The 17,799-nt window shown below is 55.3% G+C and overlaps 5 protein-coding genes across 5 annotated transcripts; all 5 read right to left on the reverse strand.

Moving 5' to 3' along the window:
• Window positions 1-3,224: 3,224 nt before the first annotated feature.
• JKF63_03097 (uncharacterized protein) lies at window positions 3,225-6,725 on the reverse strand (the record flags this gene model as incomplete). Its single annotated transcript, XM_067899118.1, has 1 exon — window positions 3,225-6,725. The coding sequence occupies one exon, from the start codon at window positions 6,723-6,725 to the stop codon at window positions 3,225-3,227; it is 3,501 nt and encodes a 1,166-aa protein (XP_067755562.1).
• Window positions 6,726-8,194: 1,469 nt separating this feature from the next.
• JKF63_03098 (uncharacterized protein) lies at window positions 8,195-9,310 on the reverse strand (the record flags this gene model as incomplete). The annotated part of the gene is made up of 1 exon (XM_067899119.1): window positions 8,195-9,310. The coding sequence occupies one exon, from the start codon at window positions 9,308-9,310 to the stop codon at window positions 8,195-8,197; it is 1,116 nt and encodes a 371-aa protein (XP_067755563.1).
• Window positions 9,311-11,043: 1,733 nt separating this feature from the next.
• JKF63_03099 (uncharacterized protein) lies at window positions 11,044-12,069 on the reverse strand (the record flags this gene model as incomplete). The annotated part of the gene is made up of 1 exon (XM_067899120.1): window positions 11,044-12,069. One exon carries the CDS (start codon window positions 12,067-12,069, stop codon window positions 11,044-11,046), a length of 1,026 nt encoding a protein of 341 aa, XP_067755564.1.
• A 1,600-nt stretch (window positions 12,070-13,669) lies between these two features.
• On the reverse strand, window positions 13,670-14,668 carry JKF63_03100 (uncharacterized protein; the record flags this gene model as incomplete). The annotated part of the gene is made up of 1 exon (XM_067899121.1): window positions 13,670-14,668. One exon carries the CDS (start codon window positions 14,666-14,668, stop codon window positions 13,670-13,672), a length of 999 nt encoding a protein of 332 aa, XP_067755565.1.
• Window positions 14,669-15,822: 1,154 nt separating this feature from the next.
• JKF63_03101 (uncharacterized protein) lies at window positions 15,823-17,757 on the reverse strand (the record flags this gene model as incomplete). The annotated part of the gene is made up of 1 exon (XM_067899122.1): window positions 15,823-17,757. The coding sequence occupies one exon, from the start codon at window positions 17,755-17,757 to the stop codon at window positions 15,823-15,825; it is 1,935 nt and encodes a 644-aa protein (XP_067755566.1).
• Between the last annotated feature and the right edge of the window lie 42 nt (window positions 17,758-17,799).

Below are 17,799 nucleotides of genomic sequence, written 5' to 3' on the forward strand. Positions count from 1 at the left end.
GCCTGGAGTATTTCCCAGTTCTCTCTCTCCCTCCCCACCCTCTACCTTACCGCCTCTCTGAGACAAGCCAACAACGGCAGGGGCTTGGCAAAAAAAAAAAGACAGTGCGAAAAAAAGAGGGAAAAAGCAAGACAATACACAAAGGGGATGACTACTCAGAGACTACAGCGTCTTTTCTCCCACTCATCTAGGCAAGAAAAGTGGTACGTGTACGTGTGCGCTTGGATCAATCTGCAGTGACGACGAATACGATACCCTCGCGTGACGACGTTCTCCCACCGGCTGCGCGGATATACAAAAATTGTCTCCCGCACCCCCCCCACCCCACCTCTTCGCCTCTTTCCGTTGTCTCAATGTAAAGGCAAGCGAGACGATCTCTCCAGCCCCACTGCAAGGGCGTCAGTAACAGCAGTAACCGCGAGGAAGCGGTAGACACGAAGAGGAGAAAAAAGACGCACTGGGGGATTTAGGGGGGAGGGGAGGGAGAGTGCGCTGGGTAAGAGAGGAGAAACCGCCAGTAAGAGAGATTTCAATGGGTGTATGTCGCAGAGTCTTTGACGTGGCGCAAAAAGAGGCGGCTGCTGCAGAGAGAGATGGTGCGAGGGTGGAGTGCACACAAACGCCAGGGAGGGAAAAAAAAAACAAGGGGGTAAAGGGAGGAGTAAAACGTGGTGAACGACACTGCAGGTGGCGCACGGCTCAGTGAAACAATGGGGAACGGGAAGAGCTTAAAGAGGCGGAGAAGGCTTCTGGGGCTACGAAAAGAAATATGATCGGCAGCCAAAGCAGTGCGCGTTAGACGGAGAAGACTGGGGGAAAGACGCAAATGAAAGAAAAATGGAGGGTCGGCACGGTGCGTGAAGAGGGACAGTGAAAATTTCCACACTGGCGCAATGACGTCTCCGCGTGTTGCTCTTCGTGATTTGTTTGTTACTTCTGTGTACAAGCGGTGTTGTTTCTTGTCCCCAAGCATCTGTATACGATCATGTGTGTGTGTGTCGAGGTGTGTGCGCGTTCTCTGCGTGTTTTTCGGGGGGAAGGAGGGGAAAGGGGGTAAAAAGAGCCACGCACGCGAGAGAGCACTACACACTAAAGCACACCGTCACACCGGCACCCGCCAACAGGAGCAAAAAAGGGGGAGAGGATGTTGAAGGAGGTCAGATAAATTATAATGATGATGAGCGAACCGAAAAGAAGCAGAAACACCAACGGTGCTAGCGAAACAAAGAAGAGGGGTGAAAGAAAAAAAAGGGGAGAGAAACCCTGGTAAAAAGAGAACAATAGACACACACACACACACACACCGAGAGATAAAGAGAGACAGCGCGCGCAAAAAAAAAAAAAAGAGCGCCTAAAGACAGCCGTGTTACAGCCTTTGCTGCTAAGAGGTGAAAAGATATGTCAAGAGAAAGGGGGGTCTATTTTTGTGGTGAGAGAAAGTGGGAGAATCTTTTTGTAGCGTGTTTATTTGTGTGTGTGTGTGTCAAACATGGGACACTCGCCACACAGACTCTCACACATCAAAAAGTGGAGAAGAGGAGGAGAAGGGGGGGTAAAAAGCCTAGTCGGGACACAACTAGTTGGGTTTTCCTTTTCGTCGCGTCTTGTTTTTTTTTCTAGAAGGAGTAAGATCAGAAGCCTTGGGTTTAGTGAAGTGGCACACCGTCGGCGGAGCAGAAAATAAGTCTTTCATGTAATTGGTTCTGTTTGTACATATATATTCACACATAGAATTTTATGTGTGTATACATGTAAAAAAAAAGCAGGGGGCGTTGGTTGTGTGTGTGCGTGTGTGTGTGCACGATTCCTTCTTATGCTTCATATATGTACGCACACTTCTTTGCATGTGTCAGCACACGTGCGCGGATTGACGTACACACATGGAAGTAAGGGTGTAGTCGATCAAAAAAAAATCGCAAGAAAAGAGGGAAAGCGGCGCGGCAGTGGGGAAGGGGAGGAGGGGGGGGGGGAACATGGATGAAAAGCCAAGGAATTTGAGAGGTGAGAAGTAGGGAAAGGGAGGGATTTAGAGAAGAACAGCAGCTGGCTGAGTCCACGAGGAAGACAACCAGGAATGAAGGACCGATCGTGTCGACCGGCTGTGAGCCGTCATACGGTTTGTGAAGTTCTTGGGGGGGGGGGAGAGCAGTAAGCGGGGTGAAATGAGTCTTGACGGAGCTGATGTGCTCAACCCCCCCCCTCTGACTATGACCGCTGAACACGTCATTTCCAGACAGGGTTGATGGAGAGGGCTGAGCCGAAGACGAAGCACTGCACAAAACCGACAGGCAGACCTAATATGCACCGAAGACATAGGGCCGTCAAGACAGTTTTGTTTTAGGGAATGCCATTTGAATATATATGTAGATATGTAGATATGCTTTTCATCTTGATATGTGTTTCGGGGGTGGGGGGAGAGAGAAATCCTTTCAAATAGGAGGAAAGCAAAACAGCAGAACACGAACAAAAATACAAAACTGGTGAAAAAAGGGAGGGGGGATTGTGGCACACACACACACACACTCTTACATCCACATGCATACACACATGACAGTACAAAGGAAGCTCAATATACATACGCGATGAGGTACATGTGTGCGTGTGTATCAGCTAGGTGAAGTGGACCATCCAATCACTGACACGCCTAAAGACATACATCTGCATCTCTCTCTTACACAAAAGAGTGTGTGTGTGTGAGGGGGGGGGGCATGCTTGGGAGAGGAAGCACGAGGAACAGGTCGGCGGCAGAAGGGAAGATGAAGGCGACAATCGGGACTCAACCAGGGGGGGGGGGGGAGGGGCACACAGTGATAAACATATCAACGTAAAACAAAGGGAAGAATCAGAGGCGGTCCAGCAGCAAAGCCGCCAACGACGAGGATACGCGTAGTCACCACCTCCTCCACCTATAAATATAACTATATATATATATGTATGTGTACAGACACACCAGCACAAACAAACAACCGACGTAAACACACATTCACCAGAAAAAAGTGCGATACATTTTAAGAGTTAAAAACGCGCAAAGGAGTTCGTACACATCGGCGCGCACAGCCAGCGAGAGAGGGACGACATGGCAAAGCCAACGATAAGGTAAAAGGGAGGAATGGTTAGCAAAGCGCAGTGACGCAAACGAGCCAGGAAAGCAACACAGCCGAGAACTTGTTCTTCACATTTGTACTGGAGAAGGATAACAGAGAATTTTTTTCTTTCGGTTTTTCCTACTCTGTAATCCCGCGAAACAGCCACTCGAGGAGGTTGGGCCGCTTGCGGCGCTGCTGGTTGGCGTATAGCGCCTGCAGTTCCATGAGTTCGTACGTAGTGCGCTGAAGCTCCTCATCGCGAATCATTTCCTTCTTGATGGTCTTTTCGGTGAGCTCCTGTAGCGCCGTCGTCGCCTGGTTCTCGCGCTCACGAAGTTGCTGGTTGCGCAGCTCCGTCTGCCGGAGAACAGCGGCGCTCTGCTCACGCTCTGCGTTGATCGCTTCGAGTAGTCGCTTCATCTTCTTTTTCTCGTCCTGCTCTCGCTGCAACTGCGCCTCCAACTCGCGCTGCTTCGCTGATTGAATTTCAAGCAGATCTTTCTCCGCCTTGGCGAGGTCTTGGTAACGCTCCGGCAAATAACAACACGGCTCGAGGCCTAGCGCCTCCATCTGATTGATAATTCGCACACCCAACGTGGCCATGTACTGCAGCATAGCGTTCTTCTCGAGCAATATCTCATCCTTCAGCTCCAGCTCCGTGTCTCGCTCCTCCAGCTGCTGCTCGAACATGATCTGCTCGGTGGTGGGCGACTTAGCCGCCTCTGTGCTTTCTTTCGACTGCAATTCAAGTAACTTCACGAGAAGTTTGCGATTCTGGAGACGGAGCTGGCGTAGCAGTTTGCTGTATTCGTCCAGAGAGAGGCCCTCCACCGGCTGCGAGCGGCACGTGGACGTCTCTGGCGGGGTCTCGCCAGCGTGGCAAAGCAAGGCCTTCAGCGTCTTGATGTACTCTTGATCCCTTTCGTATTCCGACACAGCCTTGGACAGTTTTGCCTCAAGCTGAGCAATCAGGTCATCCCGTACGCTGATTTCTTGCTCTTTGACGAGCAACACAAGCGCAACCTCTGCGTTGGCAGCAGCCAGCAGGGACTCCTCTGTGTGACTGTCAGCGTCGGTACCTTCCCAGTCAGAGGCGGGGGTCTTAGTAAGAGCGAGACGGTCCTCAACCTCTGCGTCGCGACCAGATTCCGTTTCCTCGCATCCCGCGTCGCATTCGTGCGTTGCCCCCACAGGGATCCCATGGTCCGCGAGCGTGCGCTCGAGCAGCTGAATGCGCCTCACGAGGCCAGCCCTCTCACGGCTGCCCTCCATCAGCTGTCGGTCCAGTCTTTGAATTAACTTCTTGTACGCATTCTGCATAGCCTGTGCCCTCGACCCCATCCCCGCCTCCCCGTCCCTCGCGAGAGTTCGCGTTAGGGCATCAGTGCCGTCGAGCACATGGAGACGATGTGCCATGGACTCGCGTACGCGCGCCTCGTTCACGCGCTTCACCTCTGCCTGCAACTCATCTCGCTGAGTGCGCAGGTCGTCAATGTCCGCCTGCATGAGGAGGCGCAAGCTCTCCAGTTCCTCAGGGTCGACCAGCTCAGCCCGTCTCTCGCGGAGCACGCGGAGTTCGTCGTTTGAGTCGCTGATCTCGACGCCGCTGCGGACAAGCTTCTCGTGCAGCCGCTCCATGTCCTGTTGCAACCTAGACACCTCTTCCATACGCTCCCGCGCTAGCATTGAGGCCCGATCCAGCTGGGTGGAGAGTTCCACCACCTTGTTGTAGTTGCGCTCCGCCTCACCCCGCAGACGGGTTCGCATCTCCTCTACCTGCGAGACATCAAGAAACGTCTCCGGCAAGCTGGTGTCTGACCCCACCACACCGCCGAGCGAAAGTACCTGGGCCCTGAGCATCTCGACCGAGGCGTGTAGACGGGCCGTGTCATTGGCACGTGAGGCAAGAATGGCGTCCTTCTCTGCGAGCTGTTGCAGCGCAGCAACAAGATCCTCATTTGTCCCACCACGGGCGCTGTCGAGCTTCCGCTGGAACTCCTCAACCAAGCGCTCTTGGGCGAGCTTCATCTTCATAAGGTTCTTCGCCTCCTGGTGCTTCTGCTCCTTGATAAACTGCGTGATCTCCTTCGACTGTATCTCGTACTGGTAGCCAATCTCCTCCTCCTGCTGATCCTGCAGGTTTTCAATCTCCGCCTGGTGGACTTCCTTGAGGTTTCGGATCTGTTCCTCACTCGCCCCAGACGCGGCCAGTCGCTGCAGCTCTGCAACGAAGCGCTGCTCAAGGTCGCGGCGGTCACGCTCATAGCTCTCCAACAGCTCCTGCCTCTCCGCGTCGCGGCTGGCAATTTGTACCTCCAGCAAGCTAATCCGCTCATCTCGCTCACTTAGAAGTCCCATAAGCTTGTTCGACAGCTTCACGTAGTCGACTGTGACAGACATCTTCGCCTCGACTTTGACTGCCATGGCACGCAGACCAAACTGGAGCGTGTTGGTGGTTTCGTATAGGTGCTCGCTACTCGGGCCAACGGTGAGAATAATCGAGGTGCGGCTGCGCCCGCCGATCGAGTCCTGCAGAATGCGTGTCAGCTTCGCATTGCGCCAGGGAATGTGCTTCATGCCGGTTGAGAGAGAGCTGACGACGTGGCCGAGCGCAAGGAGAGATGCGTTGATCGTCTTGGCCTCATCCTTGCGGATTGGGTCGGCGCTGGTGATGCCTGTCTTGCTAAAGCGTTCGTACCCTGCCAGATCGATGAATGTAATCTTGCCACGCAGTTTGCCTTTTCTGAGGTCCTGTACATCCTCAGAGGTGATGTAGATGATCATGGCGGTGTGTCCCCGACTCGACTCCGCGTTCATAGCGGTTGAACCGATGACGCGGCGCGCGTTGCCTTCATTGTAGAAGCGCATGAACTCTTCTGCGCTTCCCAAGACGTGGGAGGTGCACCCTGCCAGCGAAACACCTTTCCCCTCGTCGTAGTGTACCTCCACGCGATCCTTCCCCTCGCGCACCATCAAGTCGCTGAGGTTATCGCGGTAGATCTGAACAAACTGGCCCATCAGCGAGTAGGTACGCGTCGGGACGCTCGCCTCGTTGGCGCGGATCTTCTCGAATATGTACTTCGCCGCACGTGGGATGATGCCAAGGTGCTGGGGATCAGTGTTGCACATTGTGTAGGACTTCCCGGTACCTGTCTGACCGTAACACATCAACGCCGAGCAAAAGCCGTTGAACGCGTGGTCGATACACGAGACAGCGACGGAGTCGAACACGTCTGACTGATCCGCCAACGGGCCGAAACTCCCATCAAAGTTGTAGTGACGCTCATCCTTGACAATGACGCGTTTACCCTCTAGTGTGACGAGGGTGTGGCCGCCTTCTTTGTAATCGTTCTTGACGGATGGGCGAAGTCGGCAGTACACCAAGCACCGGAAGAGGGCCTGGTCGCTGTTGCTGTCGCCGGCGTCGACGCCGTTACCGGTGGTGCGCGCGTTGGACGAGACCCTGGCCGCCTTCTTCGCTTTGTTGGGTCCTGTGACCGCCGAGGTGGACGACATTGGCGAGGGGAGCGAAGTGCTGTTGTTAGCATCGTCATTAAGTGCACCTTCAGTGCAGGAAGGTGCATCTTCGCCCTTCATCACCGTCGAGGCACCTTCGCTGGCAAGTCGGGAGAAGCGCATTAGGGCACACAGATGGGAGGAAGGAGGGGGGCCGGGGTGAAGAGGATTCGAGAAACGGGATGTCAACAGGCACCCTCAAAGTATGCAAAAGAAACGATTTCAATACAACGCAGTCATCCATAAAATAGAGGACTCCGCCTTTGGGAACGTCTCGGGGAAGGGGGGGGGAGAGAAACAAACAAACTCAATGCCCTACAAAATACACACAATCTGCCCGACTGCGGATCCCCCAAGCCAAACAAATAGCTACATACAAATCTATTGAAGAGAGTGGAATAGGTTAAGGAGAAGGTGCGGAGACTGTCAGTGATCTATTCACCGGTGTATGCGGAGGAAAATGCGCGTGGCCCTGTGTCAGTGCAAAGGGAGGGGGAGAGGAAGGGAGTGGGAGTGGGAGGGGGGGGGGCGGAATGTGCATTTGACAGCAACTGCATGCATTGAGCCCAACGAGTGCACGTGCCCGGCTTTCTCACCTTCCCTTCGCTTCTCCTCCCCTTTCCGAGTTTTTTTTTTTTTTTTGGGGGGGGGGGGGCGGTGACGCACCTGAGATTTACTCGTAAACATAACGCGGCTGTGAGAAGCGTTGAGCTAATTGAGTGAAAGGCGTGACATTTTTTTTTGAACTTTGATTATTTCTTTCACTGTACTTTGGCCTTCGAGCATACAGAAACCTGGCATGGCGGGTTAGCGAGAGAGATGGCAGCGGTGCTCACAAGCCCTCTGACACTCGCAACATGAACACACACACCGGAGGGGGGGGAGCGCACACGCGGCCAGTGGCCGCAGGTGAAAGAAGAGGGAGAGAGGGGGTACGAGGTGCAATGGACAGAAGGCCAAAAGCTGAAAAAGCTGAAAAAAGCGGGCTTTTATGTTTCTCACACGTGTGTCAGCAAAACGATGTTACAGACTCTTCACTGAGGTGCAGTAAGTAGCGTGAGGACGAAAGCAAAGGCAGCGGCATGATAGATGACACCGTGTGGTCACCACGCAATATGTCTCATTCAGAGGGAAAAAACGAGGTAGGGTGCAAACGGCGTAGGAAGCGTGATGTTGCACGCACACCAACACACACACACACACACACACCGAGAGAGAGAGATGCTTACACACACAGACTGCCTGAGCTGCCTTTTGTCGACAACCGCTCGCCAGTCGTCTCCACGGCTGGTGTGTTTCTTTTGTGTCAAAGCTCGGATGGGGAATACAGTTTCGAGATCCTGGCGCGCGTGGTCGCATCTGAGGGTCCAGTGGCACGGTACTAGACTAGCGTGGTAAAAAAAAAAACGCCCCGCTCGCGCCCCCTTGCCGGTGGTCCGGAGAGCACAGCCTGCATCTGTCGCAGAAAAGGTGTTCACTGATGAAATCCATTGGGTAAGCCTGCCTTTCTACAGGCGCGCGCAACGGCTCCATACACGGCGCTGCGGACCTGCTTGTGCCGGTAGCGCGCGGAACCGTCCATTTTTTTCTTTTCAAAAGGACTCCTCAACAGCTGCAGAACTGTCATCACCGTCTGTGTCGCCAGCCGAACTCATCACACCTAGTCGCTGGCGTTTTTGCCGTGCCTTCATCACCTGTTGAGTACGTCGCGTCGGTAGTGCCTTGTCAATTGCCTGTGCCCAGTCAGGAGTCCCAGCAGCGCGCAGCTGCTCATACTGGATGAGCACCTCCACCACGTGATTGATTGTCAGTACCTTGCACCGGTTACCGAGCTCCACACTTTCCTTGATGGGCAGCCGAGCGGTGCGCACACCGTGTCGCTGTGCGGAAGCGTAGCTCAGGCCTTTATGCGCATTGTGGTCTACGAATGCACCGACAATGTACGCTGTATCTGGTTCGATGCTGGTTAGAATGTGCGGCGAGTCAGCGGTAAGGAAAACGACTTGGTCCCGCGGAAAGAGTTCACTCCAGTGCTGCGTCTGGGTGACGGTGGGCGGGAAACGGCGAAATCCTTCGAAGCCATCGAGAGGCTGCAGCGCTGCCGCTTGGGCGGTGGCGTCGTGGTCAGTGTCGCTGGCCTCCTTGGCCATCAACGATGTGATGACAGGGCGGAAGGGGAAGCCAGCAGTGCGCAAGGCGCTGTAGCTGAACTTGACCTGCGACACAGTGCTCTTTGTATTGGCCACCGTCATGCACCAAGCAAAGCTGAGGTCAAACACAATAGCCGGCACATGCGGGTCAGCCAGATGTGCTTCGCACCGACTCAACAACGCAGCCTCAGCCTGCCGCCGCCGTTCGTGCAGGAGTGCTGCCTCGGCGCGTCGAGCTGCCTTCTCCTCATCTGACAGATGCTCCCACTCTGCCTGCTGCGCCTTTTGTCGGTCAGCAGCGAGGGCCTTCTTACGCATTTTCTTCTCCAGCTTTTTTTTATGCCAGAATGTACGCATCTCCTCCTCCGACCACAGCTTGCGCTGACGGCGGTGAGATGGAGAAGTGCAGTGCGAGTGCTCCACGCCATTATTAAAGAACTCGCCAGCGTTGGAGCTGTGCTCATCGATGTCGGGGGTCCCCGATACAGATGACGCACAAGGTGTCCCCGAAGAGGCGACGGCGGGAGCCGCCGCCGCTGATGACATCACCTCAGACATTAAAAACACACGTCTGGGGACCGCTGCCCAGGCAGCTGGTCTATATATATATATATATATACTTTAGTTTTTCGTGTGTGTGTGTGTGTGTTTGGGTTCTCGATCCTACGCATATGAGGGAGACAGTTGTGGAGGAAGGCGGGAGTCGCGACGATGCAAGGGGGTGGGGCGGGGTGGGGTGGAAGCGTGAGTGACATATTAGGAACGGTCGGGTCACCCGTTGCATGTGACGAACCCAACGCAACCAGAGAGACGAATGACGAAACCGATGCAGAGGGAAGGGATCAAGAAGTGTGTGGGTGTGTGTAGTAAAAAAAAAATGGTGCCACTACGCGATGAGCGCATTGTCTCATCATTTCCCTGGGCTTGAGGCGCACAAGTCCAAATCAAGACACGGACAAACAAACACCCCTGGTGACCTGGATGGAGGGTGGGGGGGGGGGGTGAAAGATATACAGGGGCCGTAATGTAGACCCTTCGGCACACATTCGAGAAGCAACAGCGCGCACGGCGTCACTGCACATGTTTCATGTTTTTTTTCCCGCTCCCGATTTCTGTAAAAACAAGTGTTTTTCAAATCGATAAAGCGACATCGCCACCGTGAAAGTATTCACAAAGACATGAACACCCAAGGACGGGAGGAGGTAAGAACAGATGCTAGACACAACAAAAGACTCCATCATTCTCAAGTGAGAGGGAAGATAGTGAGAAAGGAGGGGAAAAGATGACGCTTCGATCAGAGCCTGTGTAACGCAGGGCCTTACTCCCCCCCTCCCCCTCTCTCTCTCTCTAAGCCGCGTTTGGGATCCAATATATAACCTTATATGAGACTTCACCTCCACTCCCCACCTCCAGCCTGCCAAAGGACTTATCGCGAAGAGCGAAGCAGCAGTACACACACGTGCTACCGCAATGAACAATCCAGTGACAAGGGGATCCATCTCTACTTCAAACTCTGCACACCACTCGCTTTGCAGGTCACCCCACCACCGGCTGTGCGCTGCTGGTCGACACACGGTGCATCCCCCCCCCCCTCCCCCCCCTCCCCCCCCTAGGAGGGTGGTTCAGTCGCCCCACCAAGGGACCGCAAGGGCTCGGTGAAGCAGGTCCAAGTCACCTTAACACTTTGGGTTACCATAAATAAGTGGTGCAAATGTGATTTATCTCCGCCGGGGTTGCTTTGATGAGACGTCCTCTGCGATTAGACCTCGAACATCAACAGTGATGGATTCCACAGCCCTTCCTCATCGCAGGGACTTTGACCGCCACTATCATCACCAAGCAGCTGGGTATTGACAGGTCATCAAGGTTGCTTGGTTTCTCCAGAGTTTGTGATACTCGACCGTGATAACCCTGTATGTGTATATGTGTGGGGGGGGGGGGGGCCTTTATCAGAGTGAGGTTAAATGAAACGAATAAAAAAGCGGATGAAAACATATGGACCACGCCGCACTCATAAAACTCACACAAGGGAAAAGGGGCGGCACGCCTAGCAGACAGGGTGATTGTGCGTGTGCTTGGGTGTGGGAGGTGGAGGATAGAGGCCATGCAGAAGCTCTCCCCCCCTCCCGTGTGCACCGTTGTCAATGTCCTGCCATGGGAATCAATCGCTGCCCGCTCCCACTCGTCAGCGTCAGAGACTCCTGTTCAGGGGAGATGGATATCCCACCCCCTTCGTGCGCCATCACTGCCTGCTGAGCAGCGTTCCTTGAATCTACCACCATCGACGCTCCTCAGATGCTTATGTACTGAATATTCGAACGGACAGTCGTGGTACCAGATATATGCGCACCCCGTTCGGAGGGCGCTGTGATGATCGCCCGCCCATGCACACCAACGGCCTCCGCGGCCTTCACCATTGCCTCCGCCACCATCTCAGCTTTGCGCTCCCCTCTCGGTTGCGAGAGAAGATCGCCGTGACGGCCAGAAACCATCGCGCACACGCTGGGGCCCGCACCAGAGAGGAAAGCAAACACGGCGCCGGCCTCACGCGCGGCGTTTGCGCACGGATTGTAGTGCGGGTAGAGCTCTCCAGAGCGCTGCTGTTCATGGAGGCGATCGCCCACGTCCTTGAGCATCCGCAGTTCGCCGGTTGAGAGAGCGGCGGTCAGGATAGCGGTGCGAGAAATATTGTAGACTGCATCGCTGAGGGACACTGTCGTCGGCACCAAGTCTCGGGTCACATGGGTGCTGGCCTTCATGAGTTTATGCGGCACGAAGACTACGATGGAGAGGTTTGGTGGGGTGGGCACTTGGTATGTCATGATGCTGCCATCGTCCTTCTTGTACCCAAGCTGAATGCCGCCGTAAATGGCTGGTGCTGCGTTGTCAGGGTGGCCCTCGATCCTCGAGATGACAGAGAGCAGCGCCTCGCTGTTCTGTGTCTCCATCGTGAGACCGCAGAGCGTCATGCCTGCGATGAAGCCGGCTGCTGCCGCAGCAGAGGACGAGCCACAGCCGCAGCCATACGGAATGTTGTTGTGCATAGTGAACTTCAGTGGCGGCATGCTCTTGTGTGCGTATTCTTCAAACGCGATTCGGCAAGTCTGCACCACCATATTGTCTTCGTTGGTGCTGATGTACTCCTGACCTTCACCAGTGATTGTCATAGAGAAAGCGTCGGACAGCTCCACTGACAGCTCCATGAAGATGGAAAGTGCCATTCCGAGGGTGTCATACGCGGGACCGAGATTCGCCGTAGTCGCCGGAACGCGAAGGCTGACCTTCTCGGGGAGGGACTCGGTAGTTCCGTTAGACATTATTGTTGAAACCACGTTCGAATCCCTGGAGTGTTGAGAGTTGCCGTGAGGAAAAAAAGCGAAAAACAGTCTCAGAAAGAGAGGAGGGGGGGGGGGGGGGGGGTGTATTGCTACAATTATGTGATCAAAGAGACAAGCCTGCAGGAACCATACAATTTCAAGTCAAGGTTGCAATCACATCGCCATTCCCGAGGGAGGGAATCATGTTGCGGGTGCACAACGAGAAGTTTATGGGGAGATGAGGAGAGAGAGATTGGGGGGGGGGGGGCAATCAATGAGGAACAGAGGAGAGGGAATGCCAACCGAGAGATGAGTGGAGAAGCAGAAGCGGACTTTACTCATTATGAATTATCGAAATTGGGAGAGGGGAGAGAACGAGTGATGGGAGAACATCAGGGACCCTAGAACCGGCATGAGGACAGGGATCTGAGGCCTTTCTCTCCCAACCCCCCGTTAGGATCCTCTTCAAATCTGCTTCTTGCTTTGTGTGTCGAGCCTTCTCATCAGCAGCCCAAATGGCGATCCACAGAAAGAGACGCGAGCGCTTTACCTCTCGAAACTCGACTTACCCCGGCGAAAGGCGCGATACATGAATGAGCCGAACCGAGCCGTACTCCCCACACACGCACACAAACGCATTCGCCAACGCCGCTTTGAAGTGCTGGGTTCAGCCGCGGGTCACATCGCATTGGTGCACACGTGTGACCGTTTGCTCAGGTGTATTTTGGCTTGCTTGAGATCATTAGTTAGACTTTACTTTGCAACAGCGCACCCCAACGCCAACCCGCACACACACAGACACACACACACACACGTACGCAACATCACGTACGGGGAGTCGTGAAAGCGTGCTTGGCGCACAAGGGAATCCCGACACGCTCAGCTTCTAGACACACACACACAGACACATGCAAATGGAAAAAAAAGGCAAACTTAAGGAGCGCAGAAAGCAACCGAAAAAAACTGTTCCCCCCCTCTCTCTTGACGTCTACTGATTTCTCTCGTTTTCTTCCACCCACTCAACTACAGTGGAGCCGCAACGCAAAACACGCATATCAGACACTGCCACCTTCGTTGACATCCATCCATCCCTCGCTCCCAGGCCATCTCTCCTGTTTCTTGTAACCGAGAACTGACAAGAGAGATGGGGAGGAGGGGGAGGGGGGAACACTCATGTAAAAGGAAGAGCAGCCACTGGAGAAAACGAAAAGAATACGTGCGGCCTGTCTTTCCCGGTGTAAAGGTTTCACGTTTTTTATTTGTTGCTTTTTTTTTCGCATTCGTTGATGGGCTGGTGAGGGACTACGCGCTACAGGGGATGGGAACAGGTGAAAAGCAGGGACCGTGTACAAATTCGGGGGTGCGGCTATAGCGGTAATCGTTCTGAGTGGGATGAGATGGGGAAGGGGGGAAGGGGGCGAGGGGGCAAGGGGAGGGGAAAAACGAAAAAGTTCGAGGAAATTGGCGCTGTTGCTGCAACTGCTTCCCATCAAATGTACACACCCATTTCCCACGCACACACACACTAACGAGTCTGTCTCGCCTATTTTTTGTTGCTTTTATCCATGGGACACTCCGAAGCGCATACGCGTCAGCCTCTCTACTCGCGGGCGCGCTGGCGAAAGACGCTCATCTTTACCTTGGAGGCGCCAATCAGAGGCTGGGATTTGGAGAGCTCATCGAATACCCTGACCTTCTCCGCAAAGTCCATAAAAACATGACCCTTAGCGGAGTTGTTGCGCAGGGACACAAGGTGTGCAGACATCGGGCCGAGGGCAGCGCGGATCTCATCGTCAGTTACGGATCCCGTCGTGTTGAACATGAGGCGGTCACCCAGGGCCTCCGACGCCTTGCGCTCACGCGGTGGGGGGCGCTTCGACACTGGTGCAGCCGCCGCCGGTGCAACAGGCTCGGGAGTCGACTTCTTGCCGCCTTCGTGAGCCACCACGCGCACCGGTTTGTGCTCAGCGGCCTTCACTGGGGCGCCGCTCACCAAGCTAGCCCAACTCTTCGGCTTGCTGCTCACCGGGGACGGTGCAGGCTTCCCCTCCTCCGCCAACTCCGCCGGGGCGGCCGCCGCCGCCGGCTTCTCAGCCACCTCCTGCTGGGATTCCTGCTGAGGCTCCGGGGTGGCCGACTTCGACTTTTTCGGCACCTCCGACTTCTCTACGACGGCCGGGGTCGGCTCAGGCGCCGGCGGCTCCGTGGCGACGGCGCCGATGCGGGCGATTACCTGGTGCCGGATATAGTAGCCATCCATGCCATACGTGTCCTGGAAAGACTCCAGTGTCGTGGTGATGTGGTAGTATTGTTGCATCTCACCAAATGCGGTAAGCGTCACAAACACGTTCACACCGCCGTAGAGGGACGCAGCGCTGACGCTGTCCACGCGCAAGCGGCTGCCCTGCAGCGAGACAGCCCACTTCTGCACGGCGAGGGGGACATAGCTGTCGTGCACTTCAGAAATGCCGAGCTCGAAGTCGTTGACCGTGAGCGTGCAGTGGGAGCCGTAGAGGTCAACGATGTTTGCGGCGTTCTTCGCTACACGCTCGACGAAGTCGACCGTGAACGCGTTCGCAACTTGCTGTGCAGCGGCCATCCTCCTGTTTGCCTGCGTTTGTGAACCTCACCGTGTGGGTATATGTAGGTGAATGGAGAACAACAGCGGTTCCGTTTTGTATACGAGAGTGCGCGTGCGGAGATCGCCAGGCGGAAAAAAAGAGGGGGGAGGAAGGGAAAACAGAAATCACAACAATGAAAAAAAAAAACGGTGAGCAATTGCGCCAATGCAGTAGAAGAGGGAAAAAAAAAGGGAAAAACACACAAAGAGGCTTTTAATTACACCAAAGAACTAAACGCGGAGAAGAGACCGAGTAGAGGAGGAGGGGGAGGGGAGAGAGCGACTCTTGCCAGCGTGGCAGTGTGTACGCGTAGGCATACGTGAAAAGGGGGGCCCAGAGGAAAGAAGGTTTTGTGTCACGAAAAGGGGGGATGAGGCAGAAGAGGATAACGAGGTGGCAAGTGGCAAGTAGCGACGGAGCACTCCATAGAAGCACGCAATGCGGAGAGCGGCGAAAGGGGGGAAAGCGGACGTGGACGTAACACGTACACATGCCGCCCTCTTCCGAGTAAAACCTCGGGGTAGGATACCATCACAAGGCGACCGTCGACGAGAGGACGAGGAAACGAAAAAAACAACAACACTATCCGAGACAATGTCATTTGTGCTGGGACACCAGCATAGCAATCCACATATGGTGGCTGGGTGTGAACAGAGCCACATCCGAGTAGCCCAGAGAAATAAACAGAGCTTACGCACAGCTGAAGATGTCACCATTATGTATGTATTGTTCGACCATGGGAGAGCAGGCGTGACAGCCTGCAGGTGGATACTTTGGGTTCGCGTAACAAGAGTAATAACGAATTCACTCATCCCCATCGCTCTCCTCGCCTCCCCACCTCCACTTCCGAACCAGCACTTCGTCAACGCCGCCCCGTGACACACCATCGCCGCCCTCCAATTGATGTTCTCCTCTGCAGAGTTCTCAGTGTGCCCGCAGGAAGGGCTAGGTGGTGTGTTAGATCGAAGAAGGCGTTGATGAAGGAAGTAGTGGGAGTCGAGCGAGGAGATGGGAAAGGTGTGGCGATGCGTTGGGGCACGGCAGGCACGTTTCCCTTGGTATTTCCACGAGATCACAGCAAAACCCGTTTTTTCACCGTGGAGGTGCGGCGTGTCCACTACGGGCATCGTGCTTATCGAGCCGCGTGCACGGAAGAATCTATCTGCAGCAGAGAGATGGGTAGACCCAAATTCCGCAGAACAGTCGTGCACAGCGCAACACTTCGCGAGTCCAGGGTGGACTTACTTGAGCGCAGCAGGTGTAGAGCCCGGCGCATAACAGAAGCGTCTGCGGTCACGGCAAGCTCTCGCAGCAGGCGGGCCCCATGCTTCACATCAACACACGACTTGTGCGCCACATTCAGCTCAGCGACCCGAAGAGCAGCGCCGATGTCCCGCGCGTTGAGTGCAACAGCCATAGCCTCGTGCAGCCAGGCAGCACTCACTGCGATGCCGGCATCTTTCATCTCGCGCTGGAGTGACGGCAGTCGAAGGGCCCCGTCCACTGGTGCGGTTGCCGCATACACCCCCAGTAGAAGCGCGTAAGTGGTACTGGTGGGCGCAGCCTCGTAGCGCGGGTAGAGACGAAGGACCTCTTCGGCGCGCGTCGCACCGCCCGCAAATTGGCACGCGGCCAGCAGCAAGTCTAGTGTGACGGAGGTTACCGGCACCGCATCACGCTCCCCTGCGTCCTCTGCCATCGCATTCTCCATGACGAGCGACCTGGCGGGATCCTCGACATCGGTTGCGGCGACGAGTGGGGTGAGAGCAGTAACTACGTTGCGCACTGGGTCTGACGACAAGAGCGACAGACGACGCGATTGGAGGAAAAGCTTTGGACGCTCACCGGGGCGATTGTAGGGCGCCGGTACTTCGGTCTCCAGCACCCGCAAGGCGGAGCGCACCCGCCCAGCTTTGGTGAGCGCCTCCACATAAAGAAGCGCCGCCACAGGCTCGTTCTCCTTCGCGACAAGTTCGAATCGGCGGTAGTCGTAAATATACGCACGCATGTATGCCGCCGCGTCGGCATCACCGTATTTGGCACACTTCGCCAGCAGACGGAAAAGTGTAATTTCGCTATTCAGCAGCGGCTCCTGCGCTGCTGCCGCCGCTGTCGCCGTGGAAGTGGAAGTGGAGGGCGAGACACCGCCGGCGACCTCCTCGCTGGGGACTGTCGCAGATGATGGGGATGAGTGCTGCTCTCGATCCCGCACCAGCTGCAACACCCGGACCACCGCCGATGGCGGAGTGGACATGTTCATTGCACTAAGGAGGAGGTACGGCAGCACAATCGACGACGTCACCCGCTCTGGTGCAGCGCGGTGCAGCAACTCAAAGCTCTCGTGTATGATAGCGGTATCGTAGTGCACGCGCAGCAACGTTTGGAAGCAGTGCTGGAGACGCAGGGGGAGAAGCGGATACCGCGCGACGGCGCCGGTGTCGATGATAATCTCAACCTCCTCGCGAATCCCGGGCCACCACGCAACACAATGTTGGTGACCGAGACGCAGATAAAGAAGAAACATAGACAGCTTGGTTACCACATCCGGTACAATGCCTTTGGCCCGCTGCAGCTCCACGAGGTTGTCCACCTCGTACTGGTTGAAGGTGTCCGTCATACTAATCGCAAGAAGAAAAACGTTGAAGAGCTCCACGGACGGAGTGCGGTCGTCCAGCTCTAGCAAACACTGCGTGAAAAGGAAGCGCATCTCCTCCATCTTTTGGAGGTCGCACAGCACCTTTAGCAACAACACCGTCATGGGCTCTACGTCCTCCAACCGCCCGCAAAACCGTGTGAGAGGCTTCCCCTGCATGGGGGGCGTTGCAAATACTGCACCATCCACACCGATTGTGTGAGGAGACGCTGACGACGTAGAGGACGCCTTTATGCGCTGCGCTTCCTCCTGCTGATATGAGCGGTAGAAACGCTGGAACTGTTTAAACACCTCCGCGGCGGCGAGGAGACCGTGACCGTCATGCGCAACGGCCTCCAACACTACTTGGTATGGTGTGACGTTGGGGCGGCCGGTCGCCTGCGTCGTCATCAGCCGGAGGGTCGCGCGACGCATCTGTTCAAAGAAAAGTCGCAGTGCGGCTTCGTATCGATGTAG

The sequence above is a fragment of the Porcisia hertigi genome, chromosome 30 (genome assembly GCF_017918235.1).
Source record: "Porcisia hertigi strain C119 chromosome 30, whole genome shotgun sequence".
NCBI classification, from domain to species: Eukaryota; Euglenozoa; class Kinetoplastea; order Trypanosomatida; family Trypanosomatidae; genus Porcisia; species Porcisia hertigi.